Source organism: Salvelinus fontinalis, chromosome 35, assembly GCF_029448725.1.
Source record: "Salvelinus fontinalis isolate EN_2023a chromosome 35, ASM2944872v1, whole genome shotgun sequence".
Lineage (NCBI taxonomy): Eukaryota > Metazoa > Chordata > Actinopteri > Salmoniformes > Salmonidae > Salvelinus > Salvelinus fontinalis.
The window spans coordinates 2,600,346-2,617,069 of record NC_074699.1 but is presented as its reverse complement, the minus strand read 5'-3'; the positions used below and the strand labels follow the sequence as shown (position 1 = coordinate 2,617,069).

The 16,724-nt window shown below is 41.2% G+C and overlaps 2 protein-coding genes across 10 annotated transcripts in view; one reads left to right on the top strand and one right to left on the bottom strand.

Annotated features, from left to right (window-relative positions):
• Window positions 1–8,921, top strand: part of LOC129834225 (PHD finger protein 21A-like) — a 46,928-nt gene extending 38,007 nt beyond the window's left edge. For 3 of the 9 annotated variants that reach the window (XM_055898978.1, XM_055898979.1, XM_055898977.1), the window contains 5 exons: window positions 986–1,263; window positions 1,816–1,971; window positions 3,863–3,938; window positions 4,037–4,140; window positions 4,260–8,921. In XM_055898978.1, coding sequence (XP_055754953.1) covers window positions 986–1,263; window positions 1,816–1,971; window positions 3,863–3,938; window positions 4,037–4,140; window positions 4,260–4,658 — 1,013 coding nt within the window. In that variant the 3' untranslated portion in view covers window positions 4,659–8,921. The remainder of the gene's footprint in view (window positions 1–985; window positions 1,264–1,815; window positions 1,972–3,862; window positions 3,939–4,036; window positions 4,141–4,259) is intronic. The other 6 variants (XM_055898985.1, XM_055898980.1, XM_055898986.1 and 3 more) reach the window with 4 other exon arrangements.
• A 4,417-nt stretch (window positions 8,922–13,338) lies between these two features.
• LOC129834227 (putative nuclease HARBI1) lies at window positions 13,339–16,673 on the bottom strand. Its single transcript, XM_055898987.1, has 3 exons — window positions 16,602–16,673; window positions 15,559–16,243; window positions 13,339–15,433 (listed from the first exon to the last, which is right to left on the bottom strand). The coding sequence occupies exons 2-3, from the start codon at window positions 16,226–16,228 to the stop codon at window positions 15,057–15,059; spliced, it is 1,047 nt and encodes a 348-aa protein (XP_055754962.1). The 5' UTR covers window positions 16,229–16,243; window positions 16,602–16,673; the 3' UTR covers window positions 13,339–15,056.
• Between the last annotated feature and the right edge of the window lie 51 nt (window positions 16,674–16,724).

Sequence of the window (16,724 nt, the reverse complement as noted above, 5' to 3'; positions counted from 1 at the left end):
AATTGGACCGCACCCCTGCTCTCCCAGACACCAGGAGGAAGTCTGTGCTGTCATATCTCGTACAACTGTGGAGACCAGTATACATTGTTTTGTTGTACTGTGATACTGCCCCATCACAGACTTACTGTAGGAGCTCTTTTGGTTGTGCTATCATGCTAGTGCAATAGAGCTGGCTCTTTCCTTGCACTTCCTGCTTTTAATGCCACTTGACTCTGTGCTTTTGCCCTGTCTGTAATTCGTGCTACTTAACCAGCTCTCTTTGCCCTCTCAGTAAGATGCCTTCCCACCCTGCTCTGAATGTATTGTTGAGGATGGCTTCACAGCTCTGTACTGTATGTGCTCACCCCAGGACTCCACCAAGCAAAACCCCATGTGGATTTCAGCCCTGTCGCTGTCTGAACGCTATGTGTATGGCATTAGCCTGGGTACCAGTCTGAGTTAGCATTCTACTCCTTGCCACTCTTTCTCATGTTTAGCATTACACAGAGTATATGTGGTGGAATGTTAACAAAACAGGTTTGTGGATTTCAGGCTAGTATGGCATGCCAAGCCAAGTCAGATCTCACTACCCATTTGTTTGTAACAGACTTAAGAGGCCTGTTATGTAACATATTTAGTGGTACACTACGGTTCTGTGAGTAGAACATTTAGGAGAATGAATCCTCATATGAACCAAGCATTTGCTTCCCATGTTCTGATTGACAATGTTGAATGCAGCTGTATTTGACCTATTGTTTCATATAGTACATTGAAATAATGTAGATATTAGATTTTACATTTGTTTCAACAAAGTCTTGCCCTGCGGGTCGATACGATGTGGCTTATGTCTTGCTTTGACCTGCTTTGTTCTCGGAACTACTGTCCTAATTAACTGTCAGCTTTGCCCAGCTCACCCTTCCTCTTGACCCGACTTCATGCTGTTCCCCCTCGCTGTGTACTAACGCTTCTGTCTGTGCTCCTCCTCTTCCTCTTCCTTATGCGCTAGCCAATGAGGACCCATTGTCACAGGTATGTCATGAGAATGTTTTTTTATTTTGTTCTCCCATTTTCCTTTCTTTTGTTTTTGTTTTGTTTTGTCGTGTCTCATCTCACCCAGGTCGCCCACCCAAATACAGCAGTGTTCCTGAGCTGGGTCTTCACACCCCAACATCCCCCACCAGCAGTCATTCCGCCTCCCCGGCCCACCACCGGCCAGAGAGGGGGGGCTCTCACTTCCCCGTCCACCCCCACACCCTCCCTCTGCCTAGACCCAGCTCCAGGGATGTAAGTAGCTGATGGAGAGCCCACTGCACCTACCAGGACTAGAGGAAGCCTCCCCCCAAATCCCCCCCTCAGTGGTATCTCCCTGAGGCCCTATGGTTTCAGGACAGACCACCCCTCCTTACAACATGAAACCTTCCACAACCATTCACTTTTACACCCTACATGCCATTACATCCATCATTCATTTATGTGTGACAATCTATGTGTGTCCTGATGTCCATAACCTTACAAAGTGAAAAGTCCCTCATTCCTTTGGCTGAGGATGTTTGGATCAACGCATCGCACGTCATTGCTGTTGACAGTGGTGTTTGGGGTTTGGTAGGGTACCGTGACCAGCAACATTACTCGCGGTCATCCAGTGAAAACTGGTTCGTGTGAACAACACCCAGTGCCCACAAACACAATTACAATGTGAACAGTTTGAGAGTACAGTCAGATTGGGCAGGTGTCATTCAGTGAAGTTCGACTCCCTTTCCTCTAGTACCACATATCCAGGTATGATCGGTTGGGCGTAGTGGCCACAATACTGATTGATGCAATTCTTCCTGACAGGGAGACATCCATGAGGACTTCTGCACTGTGTGCAGGCGCAGTGGTCAGTTGCTCATGTGTGACACATGTGCACGTGTTTACCATCTGGACTGCCTCGCTCCACCCTTGAAAACCATTCCCAGGGGCATGTGGATCTGCCCCAAATGTCACGACCAGGTAACAGCAGCATCTGTCCCTGCAGTCTCAGCCACTTAGAAGCTCCCCCAGCAGTTCCCAGGCCGGTTGTAAACTAAATGCAGCTAATACAAGCTCCAGCTGAGCCACAGCCGCCCCTGTTTATTCAAGTTCAGTTTGTAAGAGTGAGATATTAGAAGGTGAAACCTCAGTGAGAACCACTCATGCCACCTTGTCCTAGTGCTCTCAGGAATCTCAGAGCTTGTCTTAGTGTAGGGGGTCTTAGCAATAAGACTGTTTCCTAGCTTTGTATGTTCTCCAAACAAAGTTTTTGAACAGGCATGAGAAAGCGCCATGCATTTCACTTCATTATTTGTACAAAATGCTTCTTGCACTGTCATCTTGTTACCTTTTAATTTTTTTTCTTGTCTGTCTGGTCTCTGAAAAATGTGTGCACTTTATGTGGAAGTGCTCAAGTCCTCCAAAGGGGCCCTGTATGTGTCCCTGGGCTTTTGGTAGCTTGGTTGAAAGGGAAGACGTGTTATATTGAAATCCCTCTGTGCAATGTCTCCATAACATACAGTATGATAACCTACAGTAACCAATAATCATTTGATTCACGGCCTTGTCTCTCTGTCCTAAAATCCTTGACAACAGCGTTCAGAGCCATGATTGTGTAAACATCTAAAAGTGGACGAAGAATTCAGGCAATTTCAACTAAATAATACAGTGCGGCCCGAAATTGTTGACACCCTTGATAAAGATGAGCAATAATAACTGTATAAATAAAATAATTCAAATACCGAGCTATATTTTATGCAATTTTTTTGCGGGGAAAGTATATTATTTTAAACTAATACAATTGTTTAGAAAAACAACAAGTAATAATGTTTTTTTCTCGAAAGTAGTCATCAAAATTATTGACACCCATAAATACTCGTAGGATTAAAGTAGTCAAAAGGTTAGCATTTGGTCCCATATTCATAGCACACAACATTAAGCTTGTTTATTTGTTTTTTTTTAAACATTTTAATTTAATCTTTATTTAACTAGGCAAGTGACTACAAACTTGTTGGATACATTTGCAGTTCATTTGGTTGTTTCAGATTATTTTGTGCCAAATACAAATGAATGGTAATTAATGTATTGCATCATTTTAGAGTCACTTTTATTGCAAATAACAATCTAATATGTTTCTAAGCGCTTGTACATTTAATGTGGATGGTACTGTGAATAATGAGTGCTAAAGTTACAGAGGGCCAGAGATCATACCCTGAAGAGATGCTAACCTCTCACCAATACCAATAACAGGGGAGGTTAGCATGTGTTGGGGGTATGATCTTTGACCCTCTAACTTTTTCACTCATCATTATTCACAATTAATTCAGGATTATCCGTAATCATGGTAGCATCCACATTCATGTAGAAGTGTTTAGAAACATATTTTATTCTTATTTACAATCAAAGTGACTAGATACATTTATTTACCAGTCATTTCTATTGGGAACAAAATAATCTGAAACAACCAAAACTAACGTTAACTGCAAATGCATCCAACAAGTTTGTAGAATCACATGTGCTAGTAATATGGGACCAAATACTAAACCTTTTGACTACTTCATTTATAAGAATCTTTAGGAGTGTCAATCATTTTGAACGCTACCTTTTTTGAGAGAAGAAAGTATAACTTGTTAAACAGAAATCTCTTTCTCTAAACAATTATATTCGTATAATATAATTTCCCAATTTTAGGGGGAGCATACAATATATAGCTCAGTATTTGAATTATATTGTATTTCTCCGCTCACTTGTCTCCACCAAAAAGCGACTGAAACATAATGGATGGTTGAATGGTTATTCAAACATTTAAAAAAGAAGCAGAACCAAGCCTATTGTTGACATGGATTCAATTGTTTCCTCTTTTCTTCTTTAGATTTTGATGAAAGATGAGGCAATCCCATGGCCTGGAACCCTCGCTATTGTTCATTCCTACATTGCATATAAAGCAGGTACAGAAGAAGCCAGATATAAAAAGAGCTACCTCCAAATTTAATTTGTGTTCATCTAATTAACACTTAAATGTTGACTGCAATGGTTTATCTGATAGCTAAAGAGGAGGAGAAGCAGAAACTGGTGAAGTGGAGCTTGGAACTGAAGCAGGACAGAGAACAGCTAGAACAAAGGGTCAAACAGCTGAGCCAATCCATAACGGTAAGCATTACACTGCATGACACTGAGGCTAACCCTGAAGGCATGTGAAGTCATCTCAGAAACAGCACATGAACTGGATGGTTAATTACTAATGAGTCTGTCCCTATTTCTCTCTAAAGAAATGCATGGAGAACAAGAACACTATCCTGGCCCGTCAGAGGGACATGCACAACTCCCTGGAGAAGGTCAAAGGCCTGGTGCGTCTCATTCAGGGCATCAACTTCTGCCCATCCCCTGAGGCCTCACCGCCAGCGCTCCAGACCAGCATGACAAATGGAGGAGCAGACTGTGCCAGTGCTGACCACACAGACGACACAAGTCCTGAGGAGCACAAGAACACGACTAACAATAGCAGCGACGACCTGAACAACAACGCGGACGGGGCGACCGAGGAGGAAGAGAAGAAAGAGGAAGTTAAAGAGATTGACAACCTCAACAGCAGCAGCCTTGGCAAAACCTTTGAGCCTCCCCACACTATAGCACCGGCCCTTGTGGATATAGCAGAGGGGGTCAAATAACACCCACCAACCCAGTCCAGGGACAGGAACCCCCAAAGAGAGGGAAAGAAAAAGATAAAGCACCCCACGAAGTTGCCCAAAGTTGCCAATCGATTAACACACACCGACATATATATTTTTGGGGTCGTTGTTATTGTAGTTGTGTATTATTGGATTGTCCGAGAGGACATTATGATTATCAGACCGAGAAATGGAAAGGTACGAAGGAGGGTGACTTATGTACCAGTGGTATGCCAATCGAGGTCAAGGATTATTATTCAAGTCTGACGACATTGACGCTCTTACTCATAATAAGGATATTGTTAATAGTAATAAACATCACACCAATGTGTGCCTCCAATAGTCGCCATGGCGCCTCTTTGTGGGGATGGTTTCTTAGGGTGTCTTAGTCTGCAGCTTCAGGGGAGATGGATCCGAGATGTCCAAAGACGAGACCTGCCCGCTCGCCTGAAGATCCACCACCTACACCACACCAGAAACAATTGGATCAACCAAAACACCATAACAGCCATTTGGAATTTATAAACTACCAGGGGACGAGGTTTTTGTTTGCTGCAGTATTTGTCAACAGTTTTGAAAATCACTGAAGTATTGCCTGAGGGATATGATTAGTCCCAAATCTCACTTTTTGTCTTACAGGAGCTCCAGCTCACCTCCATCCATCTATCCCACCTGCCCCATTACGATCACCAACAACTCCTGACAATACAGCTTAAAGTAACATCGCAGGACAGATTTTTTTTTATTTTTTTTTATTTAACCTTTATTTAACCAGGTAGGCTAGTTGAGAACAAGTTCTCATTTGCAACTGCGACCTGGCCAAGATGATGGATCAACATAGGTCAGCCTGACGTCCATGTTGTGTCCACTGTCACCTCAGTGCTGCCCAACAGACAGCCAGACGGACCGGCTACAGTGGGAGGAGCCGAGCATTCAGCTTACGGCCTGTGGTCTTCAGCAGCATCACATGGACTCATTGCAGGCTTCATTGACAATGAAGATGTTTTTCTTTTCGAGGTCACCTTATCATGACTTGTCTTGCGTTATCCATTGTTGCTGAACCTAGCATTCCTTTTTATTATTTTGAGAATGTGATTGACCAATTTGTTGATTGATACGTTCAGAGGCATAGACAGAAAGCTGCCGCATCAATATTCCATGTGAATGCAGCTCTAGGCCTGCACGGGGACTTAGCAACTATCAGTTCAGATATTGTCTGACAGGTTTTTTGTGTCCGTTTGTCACGCCCCTGGGATCTGTTGCTAAAGGAAACTAACAATTTATTCTGGGGGAATCTGTTTATATTCAGGTCTTCCTAGTTTTCGAACATCAAGATATGCTTCTTCAAAAGTGCTTTTCTGTTTCGCATTACTTTGGTTTCTTATAAAATATATTAGAACTGGAAAAAACGATGTAAATACTTTTTTTTTTTTTTTAGATGTTCCTTGCAATTGAATTATTATTCAATATGCTGAATTCATAACTGCCAAATGCTATTGTATCCAAATACAGCAGGGAAACAGTGCTATTTTCTTATATAATGTTTTTAAGGTTTTAATTAGGAGTCCCCATTGATAGGCACAAATTTAGCATGGCAGTTACATACATACATACAAAAGAGAGTGTGGCAATGACATTGTTTTCCGAATGTTGTTTGGAAAAACTGTCAGGAACGCTATAGGAAAAGCACAAACTTGTTGGCAAAAAAGAACTGGAACCGAACCACATACCCTCATCCTGCCATAAACATGTCTAAAGTAAATATGAACATTTGAATGATTATATTTTACACCACCACACTGACAAGTCACTTTTCATTTTACACTTTTGTACAGTATGTGTAGCTTTTGTTTATAACCTGCCGTTTTACATGTTTTAAGTCCCTAGAGTTGCAATGCAATGTAGATATATTAGTTGTGAAACACTTGAGAAATTAGGGACGTTAAATGGGAATGAAGGAGTAGGTTGCCAGTAAACATATCATTTCATCACAGGGCCTACTTGCTGTACTACACCGTACGGTATGGGTTCCGCTGGGGGTGCCTTTCCTAGAGAGTTTGAAGGCTTTTACAGGGCTCTATATATTTCCTCTGACATGAAATGCACCCAAACTATGGCAATGTTTTGTTTCAAAATTTAAAAAAAATCATAATAATAATGCAATTAACTGGAAAGCACAAGAGAAGATGCAAATCGGTTTTTAATCTATAGCCAGATCAAAAGGAAAGCATTAGTTAAAGAATAAGTGATGGCCCAGTCCAGTGTCTTGTGTTGAGGCCACTCTTCCTTTTGGCCTGCGGTACTTGCCATTGTATAGCAATTGCCTTAAGAAACTGTTGCGCCTCGTGAACAAACTGTTCGGTGTATTGTTGGTCTTGTTTGAGTGTCACAAAAAAATTCAATGAATTGTGGAAATATTGTCTATTTGTGATGAACCACTTCAGGAAATCTACTTCTCTTTGCACAGAACTGAGATGATAGGCTAAAATGGGAACCTATTGTATTTCCAAGGGGTCAGTTGCTCTGAGTCATCACGTAAGAGAGTTCTGATTAGTTTTGACTTGACTTGCCAGTGTATGAAAAATAAGGATTGTGATTTGAACTACTATTTGAGTTGTCCCTCCACCAAGTCCCTCAAATACAAGCAATTAGCAAATATTATAATGCACCTTTTGGTTGAATACACAACAGTGTTAAATCCTTTAGTTCTCTCCTGACTTGCCATCTTCACAGGCCAAGATGAAAATGATAAAAGTGGCAGCAATGACACATACTTACCATGAAAATGTATAATTGGGGCCAGATTTCTTTCAGAATATTGTTAAATAATAATAATTTACATATTCTTCATCTTATCTTTATAATCCTTTTGATGTGTTTTTATTGGACCTTTTTGGTGCAGAAGCTTAGAAAATGTGGCTCTCAGTGCCTCTAATGCAATAGAAATAATAAGGATCTCAGCAAATACACTCCCCCATCTGTGCTCAGCATGATGAGCCCAACAACAAAACTACAGCTGTCAAAACCTCAACAAACCTATGCCTACATATGCAAATTGATTGTATGGACATGATTATACTTATAAAAACATTCCTACTTTTCATATATAGAACTGAATTTCACCTTTCCAACCTTGTTAACACTTTACTTTAAGGTGCCTTAAAAAATATAAAATATTCATAAGTCGTTTATAATCTGTTATTTAGTAGTTTGCAAATTTTAGTTTATAACCCATTATAACGAATAAGTAACAAAAAGTAACCAGGTGTATAGGCTACCTTAATGTAAAGTGTTACAGCAGTATATTGAAAGCTACAGCTGTACCATTAAATGTTTAATGTACTGTATACGTACCCCAATGACTCATGTAGGAATTGAAATGTCCCTCTCAATTAGTGACTTTTATTGGATCATAACTTTGAAGGCAAAGTGCTGAATATTATGGGCGTAATTGTTTTTATTTTCTGACTTAGGGAGGAGGATGTGGTATGGCCAACTCAAATATTGTGTAGTGCTTTGTGCTGTGAAAGAAAGTAAATGTCATGTTGTGGATAAAAAAAAAATGGAAACAAAGTTAATATCCAAAGAATGATTTTAAAGCCTTTTTTATTTCCATTTATGATCTACACCAGCTAAATAATATTCACAACGAGAGCAACCAATTAGGAAACCAATATTGATTCGATTCTTCATCTCTGCATATCTTGATTAGTTCTGAAAACAGTTATTCTCATGCTATATCATGTCACATCTGTGGCCTTCAAGTGTTTTAGTTGCATTTCATTTCCATCAATATGGAGACCCCCCCCCTTTCTTGTAACCTCTGTCCCACCTCTTACTTCATGCACTCATATAATTTCATTAATTTAGAAGGCTTTTTCTCAACGTAAAGTATTCTTCCTCTTTGTTAAGATGCATTGTAGCAAGTCAAAGGCACTAATGTGCCGAATATAGTGTAAATGGTTTATTACACAGACTGCATACTCTCTTGTAATATTTGTCAGTTGTATTTTTTCACAATAATTTTTTAAAAGAAGTATTTGTTTATTTTTGACTACGGTTTTGTTACCAATCCTTTTTGTTGCCTGTGATCCACTGATTTATTTGACCTCTTTCCTGTACTTGAGTTATTTTATGTAGCTATTTGTATGCAGTGTTTGGCAAATTCCATTGCAGTGTCAGAGTAAGTCAAGATTTTTGGAGCATTCGATCAATTTGTATTTATTTATTTGACCATTTTTAAATAAAATTACAAAGTTGTAATTGTGGCTTCTCTTCTCTCTCTGTATAAATACACTGCTTAAAAAAATAAAGGGAACACTTAAACAACACAGTGTAACTCCAAGTCAATCACACTTCTGTGAAATCAAACTGTCCACTTAGGAAGCAACACTGATTGACAATAAATTTCACATCCTGTTGTGCAAATGGAATAGACAAAAGGTGGAAATTATAGGCAATTAGCAAGACACCCCCAAAAAAGGAGTGATTGGGCAGGTGGTGATCACAGACCACTTCTCAGTTCCTATGCTTCCTGGCTGATGTTTTGGTCACTTTTGAATGCTGGCGGTGCTCTCACTCTAGTGGTAGCATGAGACGGAGTCTACAACCCACACAAGTGGCTCAGGTAGTGCAGTTCATCCAGGATGGCACATCAATGCGAGCTGTGGCAAAAGGGTTTGCTGTGTCTGTCAGCGTAGTGTCCAGAGCATGGAGGCGCTACCAGGAGACAGGCCAGTACATCAAGAGACGTGGAGGAGGCTGTAGGAGGGCAACAACCCAGCAGCAGGACCGCTACCTCCGCCTTTGTGCAAGGAGGTGCACTGCCAGCGCCCTGCAAAATGACCTCCAGCAGGCCACAAATGTGCATGTGTCTGCTCAAACGGTCAGAAACAGACTCCATGAGGGTGGTATGAGGGCCCGACGTCCACAGGTGGGGGTTGTGCTTAGAGCCCAACACCGTGCAGGACATTTGGCATTTGCCAGAGAACACCAAGATTGGCAAATTCGCCACTGGCGCCCTGTGCTCTTCACAGATGAAAGCAGGTTCACACTGAGCACATGTGACAGACGTGACAGAGTCTGGAGACGCCGTGGAGAATGTTCTGCTGCCTGCAACATCCTCCAGCATGACCGGTTTGGCGATGGGTCAGTCATGGTGTGGGGTGGCATTTCTTTGTGGGGCCGCACAGCCTTCCATGTGCTCGCCAGAGGTAGCCTGACTGCCAATAGGTACCGAGATGAGATCCTCAGACCCCTTGTGAGACCATATGCTGACACATGCACATTTGTGGCCTGCTGGAGGTCATTTTGCAGGGCGCTGGTAGTGCACCTCCTTGCACAAAGGCGGAGGTAGCGGTCCTGCTGCTGGGTTGTTGCCCTCCTACAGCCTCCTCCACGTCTCTTGATGTACTGGCCTGTCTCCTGGTAGCGCCTCCATGCTCTGGACACTACGCTGACAGACACAGCAAACCTTTTTGCCACAGCTCGCATTGATGTGCCATCCTGGATGAACTGCACTACCTGAGCCACTTGTGTGGGTTGTAGACTCCGTCTCATGCTACCACTAGAGTGAGAGCACCGCCAGCATTCAAAAGTGACCAAAACATCAGCCAGGAAGCATAGGAACTGAGAAGTGGTCTGTGATCACCACCTGCAGAATCACTCCTTTTTGGGGGGTGTCTTGCTAATTGCCTATAATTTCCACCTTTTGTCTATTCCATTTGCACAACAGCATGTGAAATTTATTGTCAATCAGTGTTGCTTCCTAAGTGGACAGTTTGATTTCACAGAAGTGTGATTGACTTGGAGTTACATTGTGTTGTTTAAGTGTTCCCTTTATTTTTTTGAGCAGTGTATATCCTGATTTATAAACAGCCATCAAGATTTAGTGTGTGATAGTTCTTGTTACAAACACTGTAGACAGCAAACAATTCACTGTCAAACAGGTGGTAAGAGATAATACCTCCTGGTCAAAGTTCAACTTCCGATCCATTTTCAGCTGCTTTCTGTCAAACTCCCATTGATGTTGTCAAGTGCCATATCAAAGCTGTGTGAACCTCTATGCAATTGTGCATTAACCAATATGTAGCCATAGACACACTGTGTGTGTGTTCTGTGAAATGCCTTCGTCACCATTGCATGGTCTTGCTGCGGGGGAGCTTGAGGCTCAGTGCGTGCCTCATCTGGAGCATGCGTGACTGTTTGTCCATGGCCAGTAGGTGGCGCTGGTATTCCAGACACACCTCTCATACCAACTTCTCAACCGCTACCTCCACAGCCACAGAACATTCTGCCACAGACAACTCAAAGAAGCTGCACCTGAACATACACAAGAGGCTAAAGATCAGTTCTCCATTCCTGATCACCCACTGAAAACAATTGGACATTGTCAACTGGTCAATTTAATGTATGGATATGGTTGAGGGACAAAGAAATGGTTTTCCAGCATGGACCATTCACCACTGGCTGATTTTATATTTTAATTCACTTGTGTCGGCAAAAACTTTTACTACATTTTAGTTCACACATCTTCAAAATGTAGTTGATTCAGTGTTCCAAGGCTAATAAGAATATAGCCGATTGGAAGTTGTTGCTGATGGCGCCAGACAAGTGAATCCATTGAAACATGTCACCTCAGATCACTGGCACGGGCCTTTCCTTCTCCTGCCCGCACCACCCTTCCATTCTCCATGTCACATTTATTCACAGCTATTACAGTAGGTATGCCTGATGAAAGAGCACGGAAAAGAGTTTAGAAACCTATTAAAGGGACACAAAACACACACAAAATACACAGAGATGATCTTGTTTAAGATGGTCTATCTGTATCTTGCAAGGAATTTGAGGCTATGCAGAAAAGACAACCAGCACATAACGTTTGCCGTTACAATAAGCAGACCTACTGTTTTATCACTGTACTGGTGTGTAACAGTGGCTTACGTTTTTTACTCCAGCAAAAGCAGTAAGCAGTCAAACTCAGCTTAACACAGCCTTGATAAAACCAGTTCCCCTGGTCATGAGTGATTTAATGGAATCATTATGATACATTTGACAAACATACAAAAGCGTAATATCCTTCAATGAAAAGAGAGCTGGACTAGCCTATGTAAAGTAGGTTCTGAAAAGAGCCTCTTAGAAGATGTAACCTCTGCAATAATGAGATGCCCTCCCCTCCAGACTCCATTTGATTGCCCTTTACTGGTGTTTCCACAAGTGTAAAATTGTCATCTCACCCAGGGTCTGCTTGACATGATCAATACTCATCCTCTTTAAGTGTGAGACAGACTCAAAGCTGCTCCGGTCTGTGATGGAATACATAATAAGGAAACCATCGGCCCATTTAATGGAACTCTCAAGAGAAGGTGCTGCAGAACCCACAGACTCCTGCAGAGAGAGAGAGATAACAAGAGACATGGGGGGGGACCACAAAGGTTGAGCTGTTATTTAATAAAGAGCAAGATACATCTGTACACTGCTTTTATGCTCTCAAAAGTGGTCTGTTCATGGCAACATTTCGACTCTAGCAGGGGCAGAGCATACGCTTTTGGGAGCCTACGCCAGTTTGTTTTGTTCTCTACAATTGTTGTTTAAATCCAGCACCTGGAACATGTTTTTTTTGCAAGATGCGCACATACCATGTTCTTGACCTTGTGAGTTTCCATTTGACAGGTTAAGTGATGAGACGGCTGTTTACTTTTTTGTTTCATCTTCATTAGTTGAACACTTTTTTATTTTCGTCTACAACAATTAGTTCAAAACCAGAATTCAGCAGAGTTCTGAGAACTCCTACTACATCTGTTCATGCATATTTTCTTTCTTTTTTTTAATTAAAAATCGGTGCAACACACACACTGGATGTAATATATGAAAGTATATGAAATACTGTCTATCCTTACTCTCTTCAATCACTTCGCTATGTCTGGTCCTCCAATTACTCAATAAGATGCTGGGAGACAAAAATATGTTTGTTCTCCATCATTTGCTCAGGTTTTCATCAGCTCACAGTCCATCCATTGCCTTTAGTTTCCCTTTTCAAAATGAAACAATCTGGAAGGGTGCACCCCTTCCAAGTCTCATTAAATTGATTTGATTTATTGCTGTTGATAGCCAAGCATGCTGTGCGATGGAGACAGCTTGGTCTTTTCACCGTTAACTCAAACAAACCTTTGATATTATCACGCCCTGACCTTAGTAATCTATGTTTTCTTTATTATTTTGGTTAGGTCAGGGTGTGACGAGGGTGGGTATGCTTGTTTTGTATTGTCTAGGGTTTTTGTATGTCTAGGGGTGTTTGTAAGTGTAGGCATATGTAGGTCTATGGTGGCCTGAATTGGTTCCCAATCATAGGCAGCTGTTTATAGTTGTCTCTGATTGGGGATCATGTTTAGGTTGCCATTTTCCCTTGGGTATTTGTGGGTTCTTATTCCATGTTTAGTTGCCTGTCTGCACTAGCCATATTAGCTTCACGTTTTGTTATTTTGTTCAGTGTTCATTCTTTAAATAAAGAAGTATGTACGCTTATCACGCTGCGCCTTGGTCTCCTCCCTACGACGGCCGTGACAGATATGGCAAATTAACTTTCTATCAAAGAGTTTTTGGAATGAACTTTAAACTGTATAGTTTAAAAAAAAATAGTTGTGCATAGTTATGCGTATAATGAGTAAAATAAATGAACCAGTCATTTACACATGTATTTATTGGAGCGTATAAATCTTGTACACCACACCCTGCACTCTTGTAGACAATTCCAGTGTTTGCAAATATTTCCACATTTTGCTGTGTTAAAGCTTGAATTTAAAATGGATTCAATTGAGATGTGTCACTGGCCTACAGACAATACCCCATAATGTCAAAGTGGAATTATGTTTTTAGAATTTTTTTACAAATGAATTAAAAATGAAAAGCTAAAATGTCTTGAGTCAATAAGTTTCCAACTCGTTTGTTATGGCAAGCCTAATTAAGTTCAGGAGTAAACATTTGCTTAACAAGCCACATAATAAGCTGCTGGATTCACTCTGTGTGCAATAATAGTGGTTAATATGATTTTTGAATGACTACTTAATCTCTTTACCCCACACATACAATTATCTGTAAGGTCCCTCAGTTGAGCAGTGAATTTCAAACACAGATTCAACCACAAAGACCAGGGAGGTTTTCCAATGCCTCGCAAAGGGCACCTTTTGGTAGATGGGTAAAAATTTAAAAAAGCAGACATTGAATATCCCTTTGAGCATGGTGAAGTTTTTAATTACACTTTGGATGATGTATCAATACACCCAGTCACTCCTGAGTGGTGCAGTGGTCTAAGGCACTGCATCTCAGTGCTAGAGGCATCACTACAGACCCTGGTTTGATTCCAGACTGTATCACAACCGGCCGTTATTGGGAGTCCCATTGGGGCGGCACACAATTGGGGCTCAGTGCGTGCTGAGCTCAGTGTTCTTAGCTGACTTGCCTAGTTAAATAAAGGTAAAATTTAAAAAAAGATACAGGTGTCCTTCCTATCTCAGTTGCTGGATCGGAAGGAAACCGCTCAGGGATTTCACCGTGAGACCAATGGTGACTTTAAGAGAGTTTAATGGCTGTGATAGGAGAAAACTGAGGATGGATCGAACACATTGTAATTACTAAGCTAAATGACAGAATAAAAAGAAGGAAGCCTGTACAGAATACAAATAATCCAAAACATGCACTTTTTTTATCTGATTGAATCAAGCCCTAAGAATGGACACACCTCTCAACATGCTCACAACCCGCCAAATACAGTATTTGAGTAGAATTTGACTTGCCCCATTTTTCTTCTGTATGTAAATGTTTATAATTTGTATCCAATGGCATGTTGTGAGCATGTTGAGATATGTGTCCGCTATTAAGGCTAAAGTTGTTTTATTAACCCCTCCACCACCGCCCCTCTTCGGAGGAGAAATATCTTTTTCATTTTTTTACAGCTTTTCTGCAACATATACATACATTTTACATATACATACAAATCCAACACATCACTGAGTACACCATATTTTCAAGCATGGTGGTGGCTGCATCATGTTATGGGTATGCTTGTCATTAGAAAGGACTACAGAGTTTTTTAGGATACACATTTAATTATCAATAAATTTGCAAACATTTCTAAAAACATGTTTTCACTTTGCCATTAGGGGGTATTGTGTGTATATGGGTGAGAAAAATAATCAATTTAATCCAACAACAAAATGTGGAATTAGTCAAGGGGTATGAATACCTTCTGAAGCGAATGCACATCTACACCTACTAAAACCTATATTAGTCACAAAATCATCTTTCTTTCTGCTTATACAGAATCTGGTGTCAACCACTTCTCTATTGCAGGCAGTGTCTCTGTGAAACAGTGTTTTCCCTGTTGATTCTGAGCATGCAGACCTAGCTGAAGTGACTAAGAATGAGCTCCTGGCGGATTCGGACTGCCTCCGAGTCCACAGTTTCTGGCTTTCGACTGCCGTCGTCTGACTGGTCTGGTATATCAGTCCTCTCAAACGTCCAGGCATCCAAGCCTGATTGCAATGACACGTTGTGCAAGACGCAGCAGGCCAGAATGATGTGAGAGCACTTCTCAGGTGAGTACTGAAGGTAGCCTTTGGACCCATCCAGGCAACGGAAACGGGTTTGAATGGCCCTGAACGTGCGGTCCACAATCTCATGAGTGGCAGTGTGAGCCAGGTTGTATCGAAAGTCTGCTGAAGTTTCTGGGTACTGGACAGGTGTCATCAGCCATTTCTTTAAAGGATAGTGGCAGTCTCCTACAAGAAAAGGCATGGCTAGGTTAGACATTATGAAAGAGGGAAGCTTGAAGAGCAAGACAATAATAAAAAATATATATTTTCAACAATGAAAGTTTAAAATGGAGGATTATCAGCTATATTACCTAATAACCAGCCTTCGTGATTTTCCTGCTCTTCCAATTCCTTGTACACTGAAGACTGTTTAAATATGCAGTTATCCTGTAAGCTGCCAGGCCAGTTAGTCTCTGCACTGAGCAAAAGTCCCCTGGCATCACACACAAGTTGACAGTTTATTGAATGGAAGCCTTTCTTATTGACATATGAAGAATCATCTGCATTGGGTGCCTTAATGGCTATATGGGCACAGTCTACAACTCCCATGACGTTAGGTATTCCCGCTACCCTGAAAAACTCCTCTTTGGAATGCTGTTTTGTGGCTTCATCTCTCATGAATCCTATGCACTTTGGAGCTTTCTCAACCAGTGCCTTGGTTACATTTGTCACACAGCGACTCATGGAAGCCTGGCTAATGCCAATGGCATCCCCCATCCTCGTCTGGAAGGAACCTGAGGTATAGAATCCTAAAGCAGCAAGAATCTGAACTTCTGGGCTTATTGCTCGAGACCGTTGCGTACGTCGTGATAAAGTGTCACGCAGTAGCTCCACCAGGTAATAGATGAAATCTCGAGGGAATCCAAATGTTGTTAATAGGAACTCATCTGAAACAGTCTCTATATCAAACCTGTCGAGAGTTTTATGTCCACGGCCATGGAGCAGCAGGTCACAATCCAGAATGGCTATTTGTATAGCCATTTCGTTATGTATATTCTGTAGGGAGAAAAAAGAGAAAGGCATTGTTGAATGCATCAAAACAGAGCCTTGTGTTTTCAGCATGGTCTGTTTCTTTCAATATTATCTTCTGGTCTGATATGCTTAATCTCTAACCAAATGTCCAGTTAGATAAATCAGAAATAGTCTCTACTAGATATAAAGATGATCGGTGTTCTATACAATTTGTTGTATAGCTAGCTAGCATTCGGGCTTGTGGCTAGCCTAGCAATTTCCTTATCAGACATTTATTTGGTAACAGTGAACCAGAGTCACCCGAGATGGTGCTAACTTAGAAGAATACGAACTATAAATATCATTCATTAGTAACAAAAAAACACGTCAAAATTGAACCTACCGGCGTTTGTTGTTATTATCGTGACTCTTCTGCGCAAAGTACACTGCGCATGTCACTTTTCTGATATCTAGCAAAAATATGTGAGACGCAGTTTCGATTTTAAAACAAACAAATGAACGTAAT